General features: G+C 42.0%; 1 protein-coding gene across 13 annotated transcripts in view; it reads right to left on the bottom strand.

Moving 5' to 3' along the window:
* nrxn3b (neurexin 3b) overlaps nt 1-25350 on the bottom strand; it is a 533834-nt gene that overhangs the window by 18734 nt on the left and 489750 nt on the right. For all 13 annotated transcript variants that reach the window (XM_044106666.1, XM_044106675.1, XM_044106665.1 and 10 more), the window contains 2 exons: nt 24507-24817; nt 813-891 (listed from right to left, as the gene is read on the bottom strand). In XM_044106666.1, coding sequence (XP_043962601.1) covers nt 813-891; nt 24507-24817 — 390 coding nt within the window. The remainder of the gene's footprint in view (nt 1-812; nt 892-24506; nt 24818-25350) is intronic.

Genomic DNA, 25350 nt, shown 5'->3' with positions numbered 1-25350 from the left:
CGAGGATATCTGTTCTCTATCAGAATGTCTCAGGTAAGGCAAGCCTCCAACGAGGAAACAGAGGTACAAACAAGAGAAAGAAGAAGAAGAAGAAGAAGGAGGAGGGGGAGAGGTGGGGGGGGTGGAGGAAGGAAGAGGCTCTGTTGCAGTTAGTCTGCTACATATCACAGTATCTAAAAGGCTGAAAGCATCTTTGTTCTCGAAAGAATCTCAAAATGTATCCTCTGTCGGGAGAGAAAGGCAACACACGCACAGCAAGGTGGGGTTTCAACCATGTACGGGGGGGGGGGACAGATACATTTTGAAGCATCAATGCAAGGCGACATGCGGCTTGATGCTAATTTCGCACTTTGTTCAGTAAAGTTTTGCTCTCAATCGGTGCTGAGAAGACAAAATTAGCATCAACGCTGCGTCATGTCTGCGACCAGTGGCCCCCATAGCTCCGTGTAACTTGTTTCAGAGTTCCCTGACGATGTTCACCGTTAAAAGGTTCGTGGCTGGGGGGGAGGGGCTACGTTTACACATCTCCAAAAAACAGTTCAGAAAACTGCGGAGAAGTCCCCACATGAATTTATTTATTTCTTTTTCTTCTCTGTGGTGGGTGGGACTGTGGGTGGTGGTGGGGGGAGGGGGCTGCTTTTTTTTTTGTTTGTTTGTTTGTTTCAAAGTTACACTTGAAGCTCCCATGGGGGGGTGTGGAGGGGGAGGGCATGATGCTGAGAGGAGGAGCTCCTCGGTGGCAAATCAAAGAAATCAAAAGGAGGAAATAGACCAGATCTCAGAGCAAGCACAACTCGACACACTCATCCCACCTGCATGTCCCGAGTCGCACTCCTCCAGGTCCTCGTCGTCACTGGAGCACTCGGCTGACGAGACGATGTCGTCCGTCGTCTGCGGGGGAAACGAGACCCGATCGTTGGTTCGGTTATTTAAACCGGTTCGTCCCGTTGGGATCAGGATCTCAACACAGTTCAGTTAGAGCGAACAGGCCCATAAAAAAAACAGATTGATGGGTTTTATTTAGATCTTTGACAGGTTTATATTGCTAGTTGAATTCAAAGAGTAGCTGCGTGGATCGCGAGAACGTTTTCCAGTAACAACTTATTGTAGCAGGATGAGAGAAAGAAGCATTTTGTAAATAGTATGTTTGACAAAACTAAAATGGAAACACTTCTTCCACATCTTACCAACAGCTGGATGTTAAGAAGACAGGAAGTGGCTGGCGGATGATTGTGTGGCATGTTCTTTAATGACTTATTGCGAAAACAAACTTATTCACAAGGGATTTTTAGTAGCATTTTTTATTTAACGGAAGCACCTCAAGTGCGTAAATTGTTTTTGTTGTTGTTTTTTTTTACATTAGCAGAACATCGTCCAAGGTTTGGGCACATTAGTAATGAATCTTTGTTACACACAGTGAACCCAAAATTCGGTTTTGCTGTGAAATCTTTAAATAACATCTTAAAACTTTTTCTTTCCGCTGCACTGATACAGCAATTTGGTCAGTCAGCTTCTTTCCAGTGACTTTTTTATTTTTATTTTTCCAGGTTTACCCAGAAGGTATCAATGGCAGCAGCAGCAATGATTCTGCAGCCTATTACATAACACATCTAGATTATTTAATATTCTGCCAGAAAATATGGCGGTTTCATTAGCTGTGAGCCACAATAAGCAAAATGTACTGAATCCCTCTGAGTGCAATGAAATGATAAAATATTCGACTTTTGAAACAAATTGTTGAAATAGATTAACTTTTAGTTATTTTACTTTCTCATCTACTTTACCGATAAAGTGTTTTCACACTCGCCACAGTAGAAACAAGGTGTTGAATATCAGTGATAAATACGATAAAAGAAAGCAGAGAAAATAAAATGGCAAAACTAAGCACACAATAATGAATTACAAACTTGATTCAAGACGCAGAAAGTCAAACGGCGCAAATAAACAGATCAAATCGCAGCCGATAAAAGTCAAATTAAGTTTCAGCTGGGTCGAAGGTCAATGTTAATCAATAATTTATTGATCAACACGGTAAATCGTGTTAATCGTAACAGATAAAAAGGTTGATTCTTCAAAATTTAGGTTCTAGAAGAAAAAGGTAGATTTTTTTTTCCCCTAAAATAAAACCATAGCAGCTTCAACTTTTTCATGTGAAAATAAAGTTACTCTTTACACAACAAGGCATCATTAATTTAAGATAGTATTAAAAGTAGACAAAAACTTGTTAAAAGTTTCCCAAATGTTGCCGACTTAGCTTCTCTTGGTTGTTGGTTTTCCCTGCATTTACAGTAAATATTAAGTTACAAAGCTGCTGTTGTTGTAGAGTGACTTTCACAGGAGCAGGAAATGACTAAAGAAACAGGAGTGAACAAAAAGTGAACAGCTCAGTCTTAGGTCATTTGTATAAGAAGAAAATAAAAAGCCAACAAATGAACCTTTGTTCATTTGTTGGCTAAATGGTGCTCCATTTAGTACTTGGCTAAGATGAGATGTGGTTAACGTGCAGAGCTGTAAATTACAGTATCATCAACATCGAATTGAAAAGTCGAGTTAAATATAGAGAAAACAGCAGGAAGACAAGAACTTGGTCCTGTGGAATCCCATCGTATTAAATTCCCTGAGTTGTACCAGCAAAATAATTTGCAAACCAAGCAACTGTTTCTAAAACCCTCCCCCACCCTCAAAACAAAACTCTTTGAGTTTCTGAAAGGCGTGCAGCAGGATCCGGTTGGACCTGGAGGAGCCGCTCCTTCCCAAGGATATCTCGGCGCTCACAGACCTCCCTGCCCGTCCTTCAGCTCCAATATATCACTTGGAGTCAATCATATTTCACAGTGTTTATCATTCTTCACTTTATGTGCTTTCCACCTCCACAGATAATTGTTTTCCTTCACCCTCCACACTCTGCCTCCGATTATTTATCGCCCCTCTCCTCCTCCGTCGTCCACAATCAATGGACCCAGTGAGACCCGCGCAGATCAACAGCTTCCCCAGCCGCTGATTTGTGCTGCAGCGGTGCAGGAAGTGCTGTGTGTGCGTGTGTGTGAGTGTGTGTGAGGGAACGAGGGGAGGCGGGAGGGTTAGTGGGCAAACTTGCTGGCTACACCTGGCCCAGCGATGGATTATCTACACCCTCCAGTTCCCACATTTCTGATTTATCCTCACTCCACACCCTCCTCTCCTCTTTTCTTTTCCTTTTTTTTTTTTTCGGGTCGACTCATGGAGGACAGGAGGAGGGAGGAGTGGCTGTATTTCAGCGGCGGCGCGCTGGGCAGACGGCATTTATTAGAATGAATCAGCGGGGCGATAAAATAAGCCCCGTCACCGAGCCGGGTTATGAAATCAGAGTGCTGATTGAGTTTTCCAGCGCTGGCCAGGGGAGTGGGGCTCTAAATATCATCGAGTTTGACAGACTAATGAAACGCGCCCCCGTGCTTGTTCCGCTGTAGTCAACAGGCCCGATAGAAAGCCAGGCCTCGTGCCGCGCGGTGGGGGAAGAAAAAAAGAAGACGCTTTTTCAAAGAATACTCCTAACGCGAGCTGAGATCACACATGACGGGGCTGGGCCATTCGTCTGTAGCAGTGGGTTTGTAAATGTGCTTATGTGCGTCGGCGTTCATGATACGCCGCGTTACGTACTGCACCCCGTCCGCAAAACCAAGCAACAGGGGAGGAAGCAAATTGCTGTAAAATACACCCCCCATAAACACGGCGTTATTTATTGAAGCCACATTAGGGGCGTAAAAAAAGTCTCGCTTATTGCCGAAAACGAGCCACTGCTTGTCATTGTGATGGCAGCGGAGGTGGGAGGCAGGCGCACGCGGAGGGAGATGAAACGCCTGAGCCACTTCAAAGTCTGCTCCAGCAATTCTAGCCCGAGAACATCTCAGCGCAAGACAGAAGAAGAAGAAGAAGATGAAGAAGAAGAAGAAGAAGAAAAAAAAAGAGAGAACGACACGGAGCAAACAACACCGACGCTCTGTTGTCCGTTCACGCTGCGCATCTCTGCAGCTGAAGGCATCTCAGCTCAGGAAACATTTTCACACCGTTGGCTGCGCTGCATTTCATTAGCCCCGTGTCTCTGCATTTAAAAAAAAAAAAATAAATAAATAAATGCTAGAGCTAGACTTGAAAACAGAGACGGCACCAGGTGATCAGAGGTTTCTGCTTGCAGGAAGGATCGATGTTGTGAATTCATGGCTTCGGAAAACATTTTCACCGCCATGAAACTTTCCCACTATTTGTCAAGGTACAACAGCAAACACAATTTATTGGGATTTTCATGAATCAATGAATGCTTCTCTACAATTTTAAAGGTTTCATTGGCTCTAATGGCCTTTACTTGAAAGTGAATTGACAGGAAGAAAAGAGGAAGACGTGGCAAAGGTCGCCAGGCCGGGAATCAAACCTGCGACGGCCGAGGACTAAGGCCTTGTGCTTAACCAGCGCCACCACAGCACCCCAACTTCCATACATTTTTGGGGGCAGGTGCTAAAACAGGAAATGAAGGCCTCCTTGTGCAGCGTATTAGATTGGTAGAAACCAGCTTGTTGTTCTACGTTTTGCTGCATCCAGAGAGCCTGGAGCTTTGGCTACTGGGAAAACAATTGCTTCCTGGAGATGTGGACTCTTGGAGTTTTAAACTTTACTCAGTGGCTAACAGTTCTCCTTGATATATATATATATATATAAGGCGCCACTTTGATGCTGTAAAACTTACAGGAAATAGCCTGCGCTGTAAACAGCTGTCCTCCGCTGCAAAGAGGAAAGTCCCGAGCTGAACGAGGCGGCTGTTAACGTCAACTCAGGAAGTGGAAACGTGGCCGACTCTGACCAAATGGATTTGTTCACTTCTTCCGCTGCCAATGCTAAAACTACAGGCAGACTGCAATTATAAATCAGCTCAGAAAAATCTACGTCGTCGTTCACAGCTTCTCCTTCTGTGCGCTGATTGGCCCGGTAGAAATTTGCCCTGAGGGAATTCAAGTGAATGGGAGAAATCTGTGAAGAGAGATTAGAATCCAGCAGAATTACGAAGGATGGAAAAGGTCTCCTGCCTGAGTGGAGTGAGATTTTTTTTACTTGATCATGTGAGTGTATGGCTATTTCAAATCAATGGTCATGTACTGTACTGGAACACACAGGATACACTGCAAAAAATCATTTGAACAAGTCAATGTATGAAGTAAGATAAAGTAATTTTATTTATATAACACATTTTCAGCAACAGTTCAGCTCAAAGTGTGCTTTGATACAGCTCTTCATATCACTTACAAAGCTGGTAGAGACATATTTTAATAGATTTAAAATTTTTTGCCCCGTTGAAATTAGTGAAAAACCTTGAAGAATTTTCCAAAATTTGTAAAACCCTTGTGCTCTTTTGACAACTTACAACTTCTGCTCACTTCAACGTAGAAACTCTATTCAACTTTTAAGCAACTTAGACATTTGAACTGTCATCGTGTTATTCAGGTTTTTGAAATGTTTTTATTTCACGGTTTAAGTTTTACACAAATTTGCGGTCATTTTCAATTGCATAATGGAATCCACTGATGGATTCTTCCACTGCTCTGATTGAGGCAGAAGCCGGTTGTACCATTATGGACTCCTACTGGGGGCGATGGGGAACAACAAAAAAATATTTCTATCACATAAAATCCCAATAAGACACACACAGATTTGTGCTTGTAACATGACAAAATCTGGAAAAGTTCAAGCAGCAGAAACACTTTTGCGAGGTGCTGTCATGTGATCGGTTGTATGACTACAGAAGGGCTTAGTCATATTAGCGTCAGAAGAGATCGAGCTTGGACTGCGTTTAAGAAGATGTCTGGCAGGCAGATCAGTGTAACTGCTTAGCTTCGAGGCAGGCCTTGTCACACATGTTATAATCTTCGCTCTCGTGACTTGTTGCTAGAAGCCAAAGCTGCTTCCTGCAACTGAAAACGCATTACCGCATGGTGGAGGTTGCACATAAATGGCAGGGAGAGACACAGTCTGAAGCCTTCTGCTAACTCAAAGCAAGAGACCCTCTCCTCTGGATGACTCCGAGTCCACTCAGAGAAACTGAAGAGAGCTTTTGAAGTGTGATGTTTGACATTTGGAGATCCTCCGCGTGCACGCCCGATTCATTTCATTTTTTTTTTTACCCCTTACCAACACGAAGATGCATCTTGCGTTTCCGGATTGAAGCGGTCTGTATGAAAAACGCTTTCGGTGCAGATTCGCCGTATGCGAGCGAAGGCAGGTCTGTTAAAGTGGCGCGTGCGGCTCATGCTGACCCAAGATGCTTAATGCTGCAAATGCGCAAAACAAGTGGGGGAAAAAAACACAGGTCCCGAATGTGCAGCGGTGTAGCGTGATGATGCGGTTGGCCAACGGGACCACAAAAACTGATTTCACAGCTGGGGAAATCCAATTCTCCGTTTAAATCTCCTTAGCACGGCGTGGTGTGAGATTTGGCAGCAATATGTTTGCTTCTTCTTCTTTTTTCTTTTTTTTAAAATGCAATTATTCTCTGTAAATTTCACAATCATCATTTTCAAGAGTCTGTTTGGCTGGATTTCCTTTCACACGCATGTTTGCTCCACTTCAAGCAAATTATACATGATGGCTATAACACAGGACAAAAAAAAAAAAAAAGAACAGTGCGTGAATACAGTCTGATTATCTTGTTTACCCAGCTTCCAGTCGACTCAAATTCCACAAACAGCAAAGGCAGATCAATAGGCGGACTTCATTAAAACAGCATTTACCTCTGACCACTTCAGCACAACAACCAACAGGATCACGCCGGCGATCGATGGAGACGGACAGCCTCCTTAAAAAGCCACAGCTTTCACTTCACAACTGATGGGCCTGACTCAGTCAAAAAGGGGAATCGGCGTTGGTGCAGGAGTGCTTTTGACTCTGCTGAAGCTGTTTGAGTCATGAGTTCTTCACCGACTACTGGGAACCAGCCTGAGCGATAAACGGTCTGCCTCTGCTAGCTAACCAGCTGAAAGCTACTGATTAAGACGAAGGTTTTGACTAACGTTATAAAGTGCTTCGTGCAGCAGAAATCCAACAGTGTGATGGTGGCAGCATCACACTCTGCATGTTCAGAGTTGATGGGATGACGGCCTAAGCCCGACACGGGCTACAATTATTTTCTTGATGGGTTAAATTGGGCTTCTGTAGCTCAATACATACAGCACAGGGAAAAGCAAAACAGGATTTACGATGTAAAGTTGTGTTAATCTGCTTTTTATTGTGTAAATAGAGGAGTAGATAGTTTAACCTGTGAGGAAATAAAGGAAGTAACTCTTATAATCTCCACTTGAGGAGATAAGGTCCTTTCAATCACACATCCCCGATTTTTTTGCACTTGAGTCACCCTGGGGTGACAAGCGACAAGATGGGGCAGGAAGTCATTTTAAAAACCCTAAAAATGGAAGTTTTCACAAATTTTTGGCACTAATGCCATAAAACTACATTGACGTTCACTGAAGGTTACCATATTTATGAAGCTCAATATAACCGCATCTCTTAATTCGTGTTCTAGCACAGTTAGCGATCTGCTCACCTGTATTTAGCTAGCATACAGAAGACGTTTGTTCTTACAACATCACTGCATTAGATTCGTCTTCTATGAAAGTGTCTTTTGCGTGCAGATCACTTTGAAACGTAGCATTTTCTCTCTTTTAGCCGCTTAGAAACAACAACCACAAAAAAACAAAAATACTTTAAGCACATACCGCGCCTGGAAACATTTTTGGTCTGGACACTGATGGAGGCCTACCGCTGTAGCTGCCTCGCTGCTAATGCGCTAGTTTTGCCACAGGGCCGTCAGTCATCGTTACTCCAGAATCACATCAAGAGGGAATCGTTTCCCGGAAATGGCCGGGCAGAACACTCTAAGCAAGCAGAGGAGCTGCAAAAAACACGGACTCACGCTTTCATTTCGGAACATTAGGAGAGAAAACATTAGTATCAGCTGGAGTAGCGCTGCCACACTCTGCTCCGTCAAGCAGGAAAACGGAGCAGGTGTCTGATGAATTCCTTCCAAAAGCAAATAAAACCCCAGAGAAGTCGCACTTTTCACAGGTTTAAAGAGTTCCCGCAGATCACACACACAGCTTGGTTTTGAAAAAAGGCTGAAAGGAGAGTGGGGGGTTAAAAAAGGAGACCTGTGAATCTAATTATGTTCATCCCTTTGTCTTCCACACCGAGGCGATGTGACTAAAACTAGGTCTGCGGAAACAAAAAGTGCATCGGCACCATCTTCTCGCGGAGGCGCTGCCTAATAATAAACCGGCTCTGGAGAAGAAACCCGACGGCTGCCATGTGCGGCACCTGCTCAGGAAGCCACCGAGGAGTAAACCGCTGCATTCAAACCACCTATCAGACCGTTTGGTTTCTGCCCGCGGGCCAAAGACAGAATGGAGACGTATCAGCGCGTTTCTGGCAACAAAAAGACTCACGAGAAAAGCAGCGCCGTGTGAGCTAATGACCGCGGCTATTCCTAAGCTATCGTAGCGCTTGACAGCCGAGTCGCCGGGGTCGCTCCAATTAGACAAGAAACGTTTCAAGTTGGAACAATCCTCATCAAACGCACGGACAGCGACGAGAGCAGCTGCTTCATCTGTGGCTGAATATTCCGCCGAGCGTGACAGTGATTTGATGGGCCACATCAAAGCTACACTCCTCCCCTCCTCTGGGTCAGTGGGAGCAGCGTAGAGGCTGAAACTCGGCCGCCGCGCTGCCCTCCCTCCACGCCCCGGGGTTACAAACACGACATGAAATGTGAGTGCGATCGGAGCCGCGTCTCCGCACATGCTCCAGCGAGCCACACTGAGTCACAGAGACGTACGGCGGCCTTATCATAACAAACGACCTTCATGTGTTTTTATGCCCCACGGGGTTCAGGAGGCTGGAGGGGGGGAACGTTCAGAAACAAAGCCTATGGAGGACAACCGTAATAGATCCACATTACAGCCTCGCTATCAAAGCCGGTTTGGTTTATTTACGACGCCGGGGTGCTGGAGGCCCGGAGCGGATTCTGTTTTCACTGATGGGAACAAACCCAAACAAATCCAATTTCCCCCAACACGCCATCCGGCCGGTTAGCAGCCCGAGACGTCCAACGAGGTGACGCCAGGGGGAGGAAGTGAGAGAGGAAAGCAGATTAATGTTCGTAAGGCAAAACAACCGTTACAATCAAAGCAATAAAACTAATGTCAAAATTTGTAGACATTTTATTTGGGTTGGTTTTAATTATTTTTACTGAAAAATATGCAAATAATAACAGCTATAAATCACCAATAAACCAACTGTTTTATATGTAATTTTTTTTAAAAACATTCCAAGCAATTTTGCCGATACAAAATTCCTAATTCCTAAAGTAAAATTCCTAATTATGATTATTTAGCAGTATTTAGGCTTGTTTAGCAGCTGAGTATGAATTATTATTGTGGCAGCTTGTGACTCACAAAACAAAATCAGTAACAAAAACAAGTTTTGGTTTCTAAAAGTGGTGATTAGCTCGCAGACCGTGACCAGTTCAAAGAACACAAATATGGATTTGGTCAGCAGGATTCCGATTGGACAGATGTCAAAGCTCTGTTCATAGGTTGAAATATTTTTAACTTCAGCGGCTTTCTAATTCCTCACTTCAGTCGTTGAGAAAGTCGCTAAATTGTCATATTTTCTGGTAATCTCTAAACTAGCATAGGCGCTACCGCTAACCTAGCTTGATATCTAATTACATTTCGGTTCTTGCTTCAACACAGGATATATAAATATTGTTAGCTTTACAGTTCTCTACAAGACTCTGCACACAATCAGTGATGCTAATTGGTTGACTAAAGCGTTTAGTTCAGTTTTTTTTTTTTTAAAGTCGAAGTAGGGTTTGTTATTGTTGGAATTTAACCATTTCTTTGCATTCACAAACAACTTTAAAATTATGGTTTAGAGTTCAAATAATTTCAAAACTAAAACGTGCCCTCCCCTAAAAATCAAGTTTTACAGTGCACATTTTCAAGCAGAACCCTTTTGTTCGAGCTGAACATAAAAAAAAAAAGAAACAAAGTGACAGAGATGTGAGGTCTCTTATCCTTTACTTCTCGCCATCGCTCCCGTTCGTATCGCCTCTCTTCGCCGGCCCCAACACCAAAATAGGGCAATCATCTCAGCGGCGAAAGCTTAGCCCTCCTATTGACGGCTTTGCGATGCGCGTGTTATCATGTCCGATCTGAGCTTTGACAGGCCGACAAGGGAGAGGCTTGTATTACAAGGGGAATCAATGGCACCAGGCCATATCCCTATCAATGGGCTGCCGCTACTCTTTTTGCTCTTGTTCTCGCTCTGTGACAGATAAGATGCTTTATCTGGAAATGGGGAAAAGAAAAATGGAACAACAGCACAGAGGCGTGGTAAAAATAACCCGTAGCAGTGATTATAATCAAATGTGCTATCATGAGGTGTAATTTTTTATTAGTAGCAACCCTGCCTGAAGAGGCAAGCGAACAAAAGAACCTGCGTGAGAAGGCTGGGAGCCCTGCGGACCCTCGATTTAGTGAATAAATTACGACAAAATGAGCTCCCGCACCAACTTGTTGTGCCAAAACCATATGCTAAACGACTCCCAAGATCAAGTATTGATATTTGGAATGAGCAACCATGGTGGGCCTTTTCTTAGCAGCCCCATGTAGTCAGCACATTTCTTTTTTTTTTTCTCTACTCAGGTTTATGGAGTGGGTGAGTGGAGGGGGAGCAGCAGGGGGGGAAAAAAAAGAAAAAGAAAAGAAAATGAAAATGCATTTAATTTGTCCAGCCATCAGCAGGCTGGTTTCAGCAGAATGGGTTGTGTACAGAGGATTTCTCTGTTTCTCAAGGACCCACCTTTGTACACGGAGCAGCGAGGGCCTGTGCTTCACAGCGACGTCTAATTGCCCTCAGGCCACAGGCAGCCACTTCCAAGCAGGGTCATTCATCTTCCGATGGAAAAGGAAATGGTCTTTTTCCCTGATCCTTAATCACCCCCATGCCACTGCGTACAAGGTCATCAAGGAAGGCCCGGTGTGTGCCGTGAACATGCACAAACACGCGCGGCGCGGTCACGCGAACAGGCGTCGGAACATGAGAGGGAACGTTTCTCCTCCGTGTGAGGCCGTCCTCGGATGAAATTGGGAGCGGCGATTAAAGGTCCCCCCCATCCCCGTTATGGATTGTGTTGCCGTTTTGTAGTTCTGCCTTCAAAGAGGAGGAGAGGGACTCGTGCGGATTGGATGTTAAGGTTTGCTAAGCGCTGTGACCTGGGCAGAAGATGAGAGCAAAAGGTGGGCGAGGGATGAAGAGGGGACGGATCCTGTGCCTGAGAAAATGGACAATTTCTCTCAACTTTAAGAAGTGGCAGGGTTAGCAGGTGGCAACAACGTATGCTTGTCGTTGTGGCATGACCACAGCAGTTTGGAAAAGGTATTCACGTCTGGACGCTTCGTCAGATCCTGTCAGGTCACAAGGTCAAGCCGGTTTGGGCGACGGACCAAAAGAAAAAGGACACAATTATGAATTTGTTTTTATAAATAAACTCTGCACATTGTGCATTTCTAAACAGTATCCCTGAGTTAATACTTTGTGTTGTTGCACCTAATGATTATTTCATTAATGGATTCTGACGATTAATCGATTAAGTGGATAAAAAAAATGGTACATAGTACAAATTTTCCACTTGATCCCTTATGCCTGTTTCTATACAATATTGGAAATACATTAAAAGATACAAATAAACAACTAATTAAATTACTTTAAAAAATATAGCATAAAATGCAACAACTTATCTTTCTTTTAGTAAATCTGTACTGGTGATATCTGAGGAGTTTTGCATAAAAAATATTTACAAAGATGTTTTTTTTTAATGCTAAATGCAAAATGTATATGTCTTTGTACAAGTTTGGCCTAATTACTGCTTTGAATATGTTTTTCATTTTCAAGGAATGACATTTTTTGAGTCTAAATAGCTCAGTTAACGATTTATTGATTACTAAAATGATTGACGATCATTTCGACGGCCGATTAATCGCAGTTAATTTGATCAGTAGTTTCACAACTGGTATTTTGTAAAGCCATCTTTTATTGGAACTACATTTGCCCATTCTTTTTTTTTTGCAAAGATGTTTTCTGTAGCCTCCAGGAAACTTTCAAACAGCAAAGTTATTTAATTAAGATTAAATTACTTACTATATATATGTATTCATATGTTAACTATTAATTATGGGTTTAGTTGTTATATGATTATGTGTGTAATAAATGTAAGATTATATAGTTGGATAAGTAGTGGAAACATTAACTTTATTCTTCTACCCTCTCCCTGGAATATGTAAAACTTTTGTTTTTTTTACTGTATGCAATAAGTACCGGTACTGGTTTTTTTGTACATATTAAAAAAACAAAAAACAAAAAAAAAATTATCCACTTTTGTTTTTTAATTTTGGTCTCAAAATCACGAGTTCCTCTGACATTTTCAGTTGTAACGTGACAGAAAACAAAATAGTCCAAGAGAAAAAAAAACCCATCTCAAGCACTGCATGTGCCTGTTTTTTTTTTTGTTCTTTTCCTCGTACATTTTAGGAATCCGTTTTCCTTTCTGATTGATGTGCCTATTTGAACGTCTTCCCTGTTCAATAATGGATTTTCTAAAAGCGGCGGAGAGCATCTGTCACGTGAGCGTGGAATCTGGTTCTGTCCCAGAGCCCATGCTGACACTTAGCGGGGCAGCCGATGAGCGTCTAAGCAGAGCGGTTATCACAATCCCTGACAATTAATTGCAGTCGTTCATTCTGGGCTCCGTTCACTTTTAACGTGATCACCAGGGAGCGCCGTGCAGAGGCGGCGTTTACACTAACGCACCTGCAAACATTCTGGATGGAAAACACCCCCAAAGAAAAACAAAGACAAACTGTAGCACTTCTACACATTTACGCGCTGTGATTTATTGGACTTAGTTTATTCCAGGCGGGTTCGTGCTGCATCACCGATCTCTTTTGGACATCTGTGTTTTCGTGGTGAGTCGGTGGGAGCTGTTGTCTTGAGATGCGCGTTATGAAGCGGAGGCTCTGCTGGAGCCAGCTGATGGTCGGCGGGATCCAGCTCGGATTTATGGGGAAACTCCAAATTCCACACGACTTCGGCTCACGTCGATGATTTGTACTTTTAATTTCTGCTGACGAAGCGCGCCGCGAGTCTCTGTAGACACATCGGTGATGGCGGAGGGAACCAGCTGCAGACTAAATAAGCTGTAGATTTACTTGTCATTTACTGCTTCATGTGCTTTTTCTTTTACGTTTAGCACAATGCATTATCTTCACTGTTGTCCACCGCAAACATTTTCTACTGAAGGAAAAACATATTTGTTTTCCTCTCCTTATCGCCATTTCCCATCAGACCACACCTTTCCAAGGTATTTCACAGATTCACTTTTTGTCCTCTTTTCTTCCATGTCCGTGTCACTAATTGTAAATCAGTCAATGTGTAGCAGCAGATTTAGTTGGGAGGTCTGCTGGGAAATGTGTTTAAAACCGGACGAGGCTTTTTCACACATTCCTCTCGCCGTTCAATCCTTTTCACTAAACTTTTGTGTTTGTGACAATCAAGCGCTATTATGACTTCTAGCTGTACTGCACAAATCAATGTGGGCGCTGTTGATGCCCACAGCAGCACGTGTTGCATATTAATGCAAAAGAAGGAGAACCGATTGGCTGCGGTTCCTAACGAGCGCCGGCCAAATTAAGCATTCGATTTAGTCTCTTTTTAGAATATGAAAGTTGAAGCATAATCACTAACCGGCGGAGAGACGACTTCAAATGTGGCGAGTATTGCGAGCGTTCCCCTTCATGCTTGAGCACACAAACAAACATCGTTTCAATTATCCTTCACCGTTCACCATTACAAGCAACAAGTTGGTAGCGACTCTCTGCAGACAGAAACTTTATGGGGCCTTACCAAGAAAAAATAAATAAATTAGTCAAGCAATGAAACAGAAGCAACAATGTCTGTGCAGCATGTGATGCTGTGTATGACATCTAATTAAATGCTTTCGTTATGTTGTTGCTGTTTCCGGCTCACACAAGTCAGGATTTGGTCGACGAGGATTTCAATTAACTTTGCATTCATACATGTGGAACTTCGTTCACATTTCGTTCACATTACAACTCCATATTAAAATACATGGAGTGTTAATAATTTTAAGATCCTTATGGCAACACAAGCTTTGTTCATCTAAGCACCAAAGTTTTTGAGCTGTTCTATTTTGTTGTTTTTTTTTTTGGCTCAGTTCTTTAAATTGGATGGAAAGTTTTGGTTTTTATATTTCGCCAAACATCCCGAGATTTTTGGTCCAATCCAGGAAATCCAAGAAAAATGTGCCTGCAATTTTTTTCAAAAGTTCAAAAAGTGCAAAAAACAATCATTTGAGACAAAACCTTTTTGTTGAGAAGCTACAATGCAAAAATAAAATATGTTTTCAAAACAGAGTCTGAAACCTAAGAATTGATCTTACCACTCTAGTACTGATGCAATAGTGATATGGTATCAATATTATCCATATTTTAGATCAATCTGTCCACTTCTTATTGTTTTTTTTTTTTGTGAAGGGCAAAAAACTCCAGCTCTGATTTTATATGACCAGCGAATTGTTTTCTACAAACGCCCAAAGCAAATGATTATTTTCTTTTACAACTACGCTCTACCTTTAATTTGATATATCAGATACAATCCCCGAAACAATAAGCCAAAGGTTTTGGTTTAAATATGAGAAAACGAGAAACTGTTCAAAGGGTCTGAATACTTTGCAGGTCGGTGCAGAACGGCTCGCTTTAACTAAACAGGTCTTCGCTCTGGACAAACAAGAAATCTGTAGCTCTCTCAGCCTTACATAAACAAACTTACAAAGTGTCAAGTGGAAATAAAAAAAAAAAAAAAAAAAAACTGCTGGCAGCAGCACTTAAACTTTTGTAATTGTTTTGTTAACAGAATAGTTGCGCTGAAAAAAAAAAAAAAAAGTTAATTAAACACCATGAGTGAACGGGATCTCGCAGCAACCTCGCAACTCTTTTAAAATGGCTTGGCACAGAATGTAATACCAACTGTTCCACTTTGATAATCCGTGTAAAGTCTACAGGCTGGAGTCTGGTGGGGAAGGTGGAGGGGGGGATGACATCTGTAGTGTGAGAAGAAGAGACAAAATGGGACATGTGAAGCTTTGAATAGCATCAGAGATGTTTTTACTCCTCAGTTTGTTTCAGTTATGATTAATTAGAAGAAATCTGAAACATTCTGATTGCAAATATGCTCAGTGGATCTTCTAAGTATTGGCATGCCAATGTTCTTCCTCTGTAAAATGTATTTTGAATGGCGCTCTTGACATGAAATTCACACCATGTGTCAATATGCTGCGAGTAATCCATAAATACAAAGAAATCCCTGCAAATCAGTTCAGTAATGAAGTTATCTGTAATAACGGCACAGGAACTAAGTATTGAACATGGTTACGGAGGTGTGTTCAATAGTTAGTAAGAAAGTCTTTGTGCATGTTCAAGACGTCTCATGTGTGGAGAAAGCGCTTGTCTGCATCGGTCTGTTGTCGTTCTTTCAAACACAGAGGGGAGCCAGCGGATATGTAGAGTGTGAGAAGTTCTGCAACTTTCTGAACAGCCACGCTATCTATCTTCTGATTAAGAACAGGGCTGCCCGCACTGACGCAGCTCAGGGATTATGTCACATGCAGCGCAGTGCCCTGGTGCCCGTAAATTTAATGGTCCAATGAAGGTAATTTAAAAAACAGGACATTTCCTCACTTTCTAAAAAAATCCCGGGACAGGACGTGAAATACAGACATTTCCCGGGAAATACGGACGTTTGGTCACCCTAGCAGTAGCTAAATACTTCCAAAGAAACAACCTCTGGGGTCCAGATTAACTCAAGCCACCATGAGCTTCATGGAACGAGGTTCCAAGTAGTTTCATCCATGCCTTACAGTACATGGCCAACTTTAGCCCAAAGAATTGTAACACTTAGATCTACAGAAGTTAAGAAATTCTCCAAAGTGTAGGGCTGTTTTTCAGGAGTTGAGTTAGGCCCCTTGGTTCTAACTGAAAGGGACTGTAATCTAATAGACTTGGTTTGATTGGGGATCAGAATTGCAACATTTCTTACATTATCAGTTGGCTCGTTTACACAATGCACTGTGTCAAACGATCCAAACTCTTTTGGAAAACCTGTGTTGGCGCTGCACCAGGAACCCCTCAAGGAAACAACATGAAAACCTCTGAAGACACTGAGCTCATCCTCCAAACATCCCATGGGGTCCAAACCCCCCTCTTTGCAAAACGAGATGTTGGCAGTTGCAGGATTTCTCTTATGTCTTTGGCAAAAGACACAAGATAAATCAAAGGTTTGCATGTTTGTTTTGGTTGCATTTACCCAGAATATAGTCCTCTGACAGCTTTTGGAGCAGTTTCCAGTCCACTTGGTGTTCACATATGCATTTAAACAAGGCAAGTGAACTAGAGTTTGATTAACGCCAATCAAACAGGTCCAGTGTGAATTGACCCTTAATGCCTCCACATCAGATATTATGGACAATTTAATGTTCTTCATTTTGTGGAAACAGTTTGATGGCAGCCCCTTACAAGACTCATACGAATGTAAATGGAGATGAAGAAATACTTTTGACAATAAAATGTGATTTTTGCTTTTTGTGAATTTCTTAAGCATACTTCCACATTAAAAATTTATCTAATCGAAGAAATGATAATAATTTAAAAAACCCAGTTCAGTCATAATTATGTTTTTTTTTTCTTCTTTAAACCAGAAGTGTCCGGCTCTTCTGGGTTTGGGTTTGTAGTTGGACAGAGATATCGTTTGGTAACCAGTCAGACCATCTCTGGAGGTGAAACCTCTGCACTGCGGCGTGCGCACCGCGCGTCGACGTGGTCACCTCAGAACCCAGCCACACACTATGTGTTTGCAAGTGATGCACGTCTGTGGAAGTGGCCCTGCTGCGCCGGCGCCGGCTGACATGACAGGTTGACACACTTACACACAAACACACGCCGTCTTCTTTCCTCGAGGATCTAGATAAGCTGTGTTGTGAGGCGAGGACGTCAGGGTGGGCGGGTAAGTCGGGTGTGTGTTAGGATACATCCATTACACAAACCCCCGTTGTCTAAAAACCCCGGAGCTTTCTAACACACCCACAGACAAACTGCCCGAATACACACACACACACACACACGCCAACACATGATGTACTGACATGAAATTGCAAACATCTACAAACACTCTCACACAGAGAATCCTAATGGAAACAGCTCTATGTACATATTCTGTTGCAGGCCGAGTGGCATGAAAAATTCATAAAGGGAATTACAAACGTGGTGGTGAATACAAACCGATGAGAGCGAAGGCAAGACTATCGAGAAACTCCTGGAATGAGCATGTCATGTTGGTGCTGGGGGAGGTGGTGGTGGTGGGGGGGTTTGACAATGAAAAGGTGGAATATTGTGACAGGAGCATGAGGAGATGTGACTGCAACCGAGCTGACTGTTATTTGATCTGCGTTTCCACAAATGTGCCTCGTTTATGATAACTCAGCTGTATGTTGGAGAGATTAGGAGATCCTCGAGGACACACTCTCTCTGTGTGTGTGTGTGCGTGTGTGTGTGTGCACGGGTTGTGTAGCCCATTTAATGAGCCACACTCACACCAGAAGGTAACACCATCACTCTGCTGTCTCTTAATTGGACACACTGAGCAACCGGCCCACCAACAGCATTTATCTTCAACAACTCCCTGGAAGCAGAGGTGTCTGGCAGGGGCAACCAAAAAAAAAAAAAAAAAATAGAATGGTTGAAGATAGGTTCTCTAGGAATACCTGCTCTCTAGTTTGACCTTTCTGCAATTAGTTGTGTGCACCTTAAGGCACATAAGGTAGGAAGCGATATCTCCCTGTGTGATTAGGAACAGATCAAATATTGCCATACATGTGGAGGTGCAGCATGATGCAACCCTCACTAAGGTGAAGAATAAATAAGTGATCATCATGTATCCTAACGGGATAGGCTACATTCAAGCTTAACGAAAGCTAAAGGGTGTAATGCTTAAAGGGGCGGCGGTGTGTTTTTTCCAGGCACATGGTGCCATTTTATAGCACAATCAAGTAACTGTGTCGCCTTCAGTTGTTATAAAAATGCTGCATAACTTTGAAATTTGACCTTTTATAGACTATTCAGTCACTTCCACAGTGACTTTACAAAAGTTTCCATACCCTTTCCACTTTTCCACAGTTTGTAACCGTTCAGCTACAAACCTCAGTGCGTTTTATCTAGATATTATGTAACAGATTGGCACAAAGCAGCAGACATGTGAAAATCAGAAAAGAAATGACCCGTAATTTTCCATTTTCTTCTTCTGAAGCAGCTCTGAAATTTGTGTCAGGCATATATATTTAGCCCAGCTGAGTCATTACTTTATAGAACCACTTTTTACTGCTAATCCAGCACCTCTTAAAATGTACATTCTTTCCCATTTTTCTTTGCAAAATGCCTCAGTCAAATCGTTTGGCTAGCATCTGTGAAAACCAATCTCTATGATTTGCCACTGACTCTCACTTGGACTAAAATCTCAACTTTGATTGTATGACAAGAACATGGATTGTACTAAACCACTGTAACTTTGGGTGTACATTAAATGTCAAAGTTTTTCACCATCCAACAGGTTTGCTTCCAGGTTTCTCAGACACTTGGATCCATCAGAAATGACCTGGTTCTCAGTTCCAGCTAACGACCAGTAGGATGCTACCACCCGCCATGTTGCTGTGTGTTCACGGGCCAAAATACCAATTCACAAAATGTTTCCTCCAAATAAAATGTGTCAAGAGAAGCAAAAGTTTTTAAATACCAAATGGATATATATATATATATATATATATATATATATATATATATATATATATATATATATATATATATATATATATATATATATATATTAGCAGCGTAATTGATTAATACTATTTATACGCAAAGGCAGAATGAAAGAAGGAATAAGAATCTATAAATTGCCTAAATGGAATTTTCAATGTTCATTGAAAAGAAAGAAAAAGATGACAAAAATATAGATAAATGATAAAAAAAGAGAGTGACAAAGGGACGACAGAAAAGAAACCTATTCCTTATTTGACCAAAATTATTCTGTTGTGGAAATCCTGTGTATTTTACCGAAACACATTAATTATTAGTCTAATTTTTATTAAAAAGCACTGTACAGATCTACATTATATACATACATACCTTTCAGGCTTTCTGTAGTGATAAAAACACCATAAACATACTGAAATAGAGCTGAGAAATAGACTAATCCTTACTGATTCAAGAAAAACCTATAATTGAAAATGTGTCCAAGCCTGAGCAAAAACATAAGATAAAATCCCAATTATACAACAAACAATTTGCTACTCATTCCCCATCTCCTGAGCAAAAGGGGACCAGCTGAAGATGATGGACGCGAGCAATTTCTCTAACATGGCAAACATGCAAATCACTTTGCGGTGTCTCTCCCTCGCCACTTTCCCCCCACGGTACTCTAGATTGCAGCCCTCCCGTTCTAATTGTTCCCAAACATCTGACGTGAGCGCAGCGAGTTAATTGCGGACAGGAGACGCTGATCTCCCATGATGCACCGCCCAGTTTCCCAGTTCGACTATCCACGTCAAATCAGCCAGTGTTAAAATACAGGAAAAGTGCTTCGGTGCATTTGCTCTAAAATCAGTTTATCTGGAGCTTTTAGAGCCACTTGAAAAGGAATACTTGCTGTGGTTTGTCACTTTGTTTTTTGGGTTTTTTTTTTAAGTGTGTTTTGTACTTTTGGAATGGAAACTTTTAAGCTTTCAAGGTTACAATTGACGAGCATCTCTTCAAGAGAAATTTGTATCAGCCATTAACTGGAGGGAAAAGGGAGAATTTATTCCTACTCTTATTGTATCTATTTTTTAAAAAAACAAAAAGACCTACATGAAAAAAAAAATTCACGTCATCATGTGAAAATGTCAGGTGAAGGCAGTATCACATTAGCGTCATGTTGATTGTTTTCGGCAGCATATGTAGCTTTTGTAAACGCTGGTAGTCAAGTTTTGACTTGTGAATGATGAGCTTTAAAAGTCTGGAAAACTCACATCTTTCCGTCTCCCAGTAGTTGTCAGACTGGTTGAAATAAGATTAGTGGTTTGTAAAGCTACATTGCTAATGTGAAGAAATCGTCTCTTGAAACAGTTAGCAGTTAGCTCCCCTTAGAGTCACACTTTTGAATTTGTTTTACATACCATTTATGTAAATTTCCTCAAAAAGCCCTTCAAGACAACTAGAACTGCTTCATTTTGTAAAGCTAACAGAGCTAATCCTTTTCTGTCTCTTTCTTTCTTTCCTTCTTCCTTTTTCTTTCGCTAGTTTGCTAGCTAGTTAGCTGGTAGGATGAATCCTTAAGTAAACATCATTTTCTAATCTTGCTAGTTCAGTGAAATGCTACAAAACAAGGTAATAGAATAGATTCATGCACAGTAAAGTTTTAAGTACACACCGCAAATGTCAAAAAGTAGCAGTGTGGGCAGGATAATCAGAACTAAACAATACACGATTCAAAAGGGATGCCTGTAGGGAGCTTAAACTGCATTTGTCACATGATCAAAGAAAATGTTCTCAATTCTAAATGGATAAAGCACAGAAAGATGAATCTTCAGAAGACACTGAGATTGTGACAACAAAGCAGCCAGCAAGCATGAAGAAGGAAAAGTAGCTCGCTGACATATTCAGTGTCAGGTCTGAGATTGTTTAGTCAAGAAGAAACAAAGGGGACATAGTAAAAACCATTTAAAATTGCTCTTGTAGCTGCGATAAACAAACTGAATGCAAATGCAGGCACATCTAAATCGACTGAAAGGGAGATTTCTTTTGTTTATTTGTAGGCAAGATTAAGGAGAAAACATGCATTTTTCCCTCCAAAATGCATGTCTTCAAAAAGAACCTGCTGGGAATCGAATGCTTTCTTCAAGTGAGTCCGACAATTGGTTTTATTTACTTCAAATCTAATGTACGTCATGCTATAATGATTCAGTTACTTGGGTGTAGATTATACATGTACAAGCTCTAGCTTTCAAAAAATAAAAAACTTAAAAGTTGAATGAAATCAAAAATTCAATGAGTTTCCAAAAATGAAGTGGGTTTTGCAAAACGTTACTTTGACCATCTGAGGATGAAAGTTTAAAGCTTAGCACACAATCTATAAATGCTGCAAAATGGCAAAAATAATTACTAGTTGGATTAATCATAAACTAGGTCAGGCTGCTTTCAGTTGGAGCCACTCCAAACATGAGACTCACCGATGTAAATGAGTTTTCATTAGAATAGTCAGAGTTTCTGCATAGCAGCGTGTGAGATTGAGTAACATTGTAATCTTAAGAATAATTTACCCAAAGTTTTGGTTTCCAAACACTGATAGAAATGAATTCCGTAGCAACAAATATACGACAAGAAATTACTGAAACTTTAAGCTCCAAGTGTGAAATTATGAAAATTAGAAAACGATGGAAAATTTCAATTTAAAAATGTACTTGGTTCAAAAAAATCTACGCTGAGATACTTTCTTCCAAACAAAAGTCAACAACTTTGTATGAAAATAACCTGGCCAAAAAAAAAAGCCAATTCTCTGCACAAAGTCAATAAAAAGTTGCTGAAAATGTCAAATTGGTGCTTTTTGTCCTGGTAATAAACCCAGGTGTCCCACAAAACAACCAAACACGACAGTGGTAGTAAGAGAAAATAAAATGAAATGAAAGGTGTTTGTCATACCGGTGCATGTCCCTCCCCATGGACCCATCATTAATTAAGCGTGAGATTGCTCTCTCCACTTCACACCTCTGCCTCTCGTACTGTTGAAGCAGAGATGTCAGGGGACGGGCTGCTTCTCGTCTCAGAACGGCAAAACAGGTAGAGTCGGTTCAGTGGACCTAAAATAGACATCTGTGAACACACCCCGGTCACATACGCACACACACATTTTAGTCCACTCAGGCACCCCGGCTTCGGAAACAGCTGCTCATGTGCTCGAGTCCAGTACCGCGACAGGGGCCTATAGCTCTTACCAGCACCGCAGTACATCACTAATGATAGCTCAACTCCCTAAACTCCCCTATACTACCCAGAGGGGTGGGGGAAATCTGCCAAACGGGTACAGGTCCTCTTCTTACCACTCGCGCCGCGGAGTCTGACAGCCGGCTGGGGAACTGTAAAATTAAAGGCCTCGGCAAATGAAATACTGCGACGCGGCAACGTGAATCAAAGCCGGGCCTGTCACGGTGGCTGGTGGAAGAAGAATGACCAAGGCGTGTTCTCAGAAGGAATACTAAAATAAAATGGAAAGTTGGAGAGGGCAGGCAACTACATTGCTATTGTTGAGTTACGAAGAAGCATCGTCTGGCGTCTAATGGCGGCATTACGGATATCGACGAGAGAGGTATTTGCTCATTTCACCTTGAAAAGTCGAGCGCGTTGTCAAGAAGGTCTTTCCGAGGAAGAACTTTATTGACTTCCCTTGATATTAATATTTGCCTGAGACGACACAAGCCTTTTTCTTTATGATGTGACCTTGTGGCTACTGCCAGAGACGGTAATGTATCTCGGCTAAGTCATCATCGCTGACTCGTGGAGGGGAAGGAAATGGATTGCTTTGTTTCTGTCGCGCATCTTTCCATCTTCACTTCGGCCTGGCATTTTGCACAGCCACTCCCGTCCAAAGGTAGACGTGTCAGCACTGACATGGAGGCTCATCACGACTGCGCAGCAGACAATCTGATGCTGAGCTGCAGAAGGAGATAACGGTGGTCTGTCATCCACAACAGCCAAGCCTCCCCCTCCACAACAGCCACGTCTCACTCATGAGGGAGAGTTATTGCTTTAATATAGACAATGAAGGGTTCAATTTGTGCTCCGGGTGTCAAAGGACTGCTGGGCGTGATTGCTTTCTTGGCGCGGCTGTGACATTCATTGGCTCGGACTCGGAGCGTATTGGAGGAAGCCCTCTCTCTCGGTCCTGAAACGCGTTGCATGACAGATAAGAGGTGGAGGAGAAGGCAGATTGGTGGATGGGGAAGCAGAAAAGGCACGGCTCGTCGAACAGCAGCACTTCGATCCCTGGCAGAATGAGAAATACAGTGTCCTGACCTTGGCTGATCATGCAGAAGGAAAAAAAGAAAAAAAAAAGGGAGAGCAGACGTAATCCAAACCGCGGTCCGTTCCAAAAACACATTAAATAGTAAAGAGAAGGGAACGGTTCTCGTGTTTACACTTTGGGGCATTTTTAAACCTTTAAGCGAAAACTGAACCTCAATCTGTTCGAATTGTTGCTTTTTTCAACAAAATACAAAAGTTTTTTTTTTTTTTGTAAGAATCCTATTTGAAAGGAAAACCAGTGCCTACTGAACAGTATATTTATGTTGGCTTTGGAACATTGCTAAACAGAAAAGGTTAAAATAATACCATTAATATATGAGCAGTTTTTATTTGTACCGTCAATTAAAAAATGGAATCACATGAATCACACTCGAGCATCGTGATTAATCACGACTAATAAGTGTGCTTAACTTTGTAAGCTTGAAATGTAAAACAAAAATATGTAAGAAAATGTATTTTTTATTTATTTTTTTTGTCAAACTCAACATCTTTTTCCAGATTTTCATAGTTGGGAAGCTTTAAAAGAAGTTATTTTGCTTCAAACGTAATTTAGAAATGTTAACTGTAAGCTGGCTGTGGTTTGGTGGAGGATAATTCATCCTTGCTACTACTTTGCTTTCATCCAAAATTTCAACAAGATGTTGTTTTTTCTTAAAGAATTTCTGTGGTACTAGTGGACTTTATTTGACAATAATTTGAGAGAAAGGGCGAAAGACAAGTGGCTAAGGAGCTGAGGACGGGATTTGAAATCTGGACGGCCACAGACACACCGATGTCTACAGTGTCTGCTCTAACCATCGTGTTTTTTTGGAGCAAAATTTACCGCTGAGCAAACAACTTTTCACTTGTGTTTGTCACTCTGCATTGTTGACCGCAGTACAAGACCGTGTAACGTGCAGATTTTATTTCAGGTAACCCTCTGCGGGAGAAAGGCTGTTAGGACAAAATAGGTGATGCGATTAATCTGCATTACCAATATTAACGCGTTAACGTCGACAGCGCTAGTTTTAACGCAACATACATTTGCATATTTCTACACAACAATTTCTTCTGTGGATGTCCAGCCTGGACTTTGAACTTATCGTTTTTCCACTCGAACAAGAAATGTCAAGGAAGAGCGTTTCAAGCTGCTGCAGCTTCCACACGTGCTAGCGTTAGCCTCACGCACTCAGCCGAAAATCACTTGGGAGCCGATTCAAAACGCAACACCTCACCACGTACACCTTCATCCGTCCCAGAGAGCTGTACCTGAATAGACGGCGGCGAGCGCTGTTTGCGGGTGGTTGTGGTGGACAGCGTGGTGGTGGTCTCAATGAAGGTGGTGGACATCTCCGGAGGCATCGACGTGGTGGTGCGCGTCGCACCACGGCTGGTGGGCACGTCACCCACGAGCCGCACGCTCCCGTTCACCTTGATGTTAGGGTGGCCTTCCGCGGCCATGTTGAGAACCTTGAGGCCGTTGTAGTAGAGGCCGGAGAGCTGGCCTTGGTAGGGCCGCTTTCGGTCGTTTCCTCCGATAGAAATAGTGGCCTGGGTGTTGAAGATGGTCAGCTGCCGGCCTGGGACAGGAAGAGGAGGAAAAGGGTGAAGAGGCAAACAAGAAAGGTATCTAATGCACGACATAGTGGTGTCTGTCACTCCGCCCCTTCGCCAGTTTATACATTTTTAGATTTGGTTGTCGTACACCAAAAATGTTCAGGTACAAAACTCAACTGCAAGATGTTTCGTAACAACAATATTGTACTTCAACATCAAGAAGATTTAGTTAAGCAAATCCATTTGTATATTTGTCTTTAGTTACGCAACAAATACCATGAATGATATGGTTTGCTTATGGATAGAAATCTATTATATTTGGTTTGTACCGTCAATTGACTCAAACAAGACTCCGAATCCCAATCGATAAAAAAAAAAGAAAGAAGTTTCAAAAATAACATATATATATATTGATCAGAATACTAATCTACAAGGAAGAAGTTAACTATTACACACCTTAAGACAGATCTGTGCAGAGTGGGAAGTACAAAGGTTTGAATTGGAAATAGGAAGGAACTTAATGGAGATATTTGGGTACAAAGTTGGCAATGGAGCA

This window comes from Gambusia affinis, linkage group LG22 (assembly GCF_019740435.1).
Source record: "Gambusia affinis linkage group LG22, SWU_Gaff_1.0, whole genome shotgun sequence".
NCBI classification, from domain to species: Eukaryota; Metazoa; Chordata; class Actinopteri; order Cyprinodontiformes; family Poeciliidae; genus Gambusia; species Gambusia affinis.
Note: the sequence above shows the minus strand (reverse complement) of the source record. Positions and strands in the feature narration are given on the sequence as shown.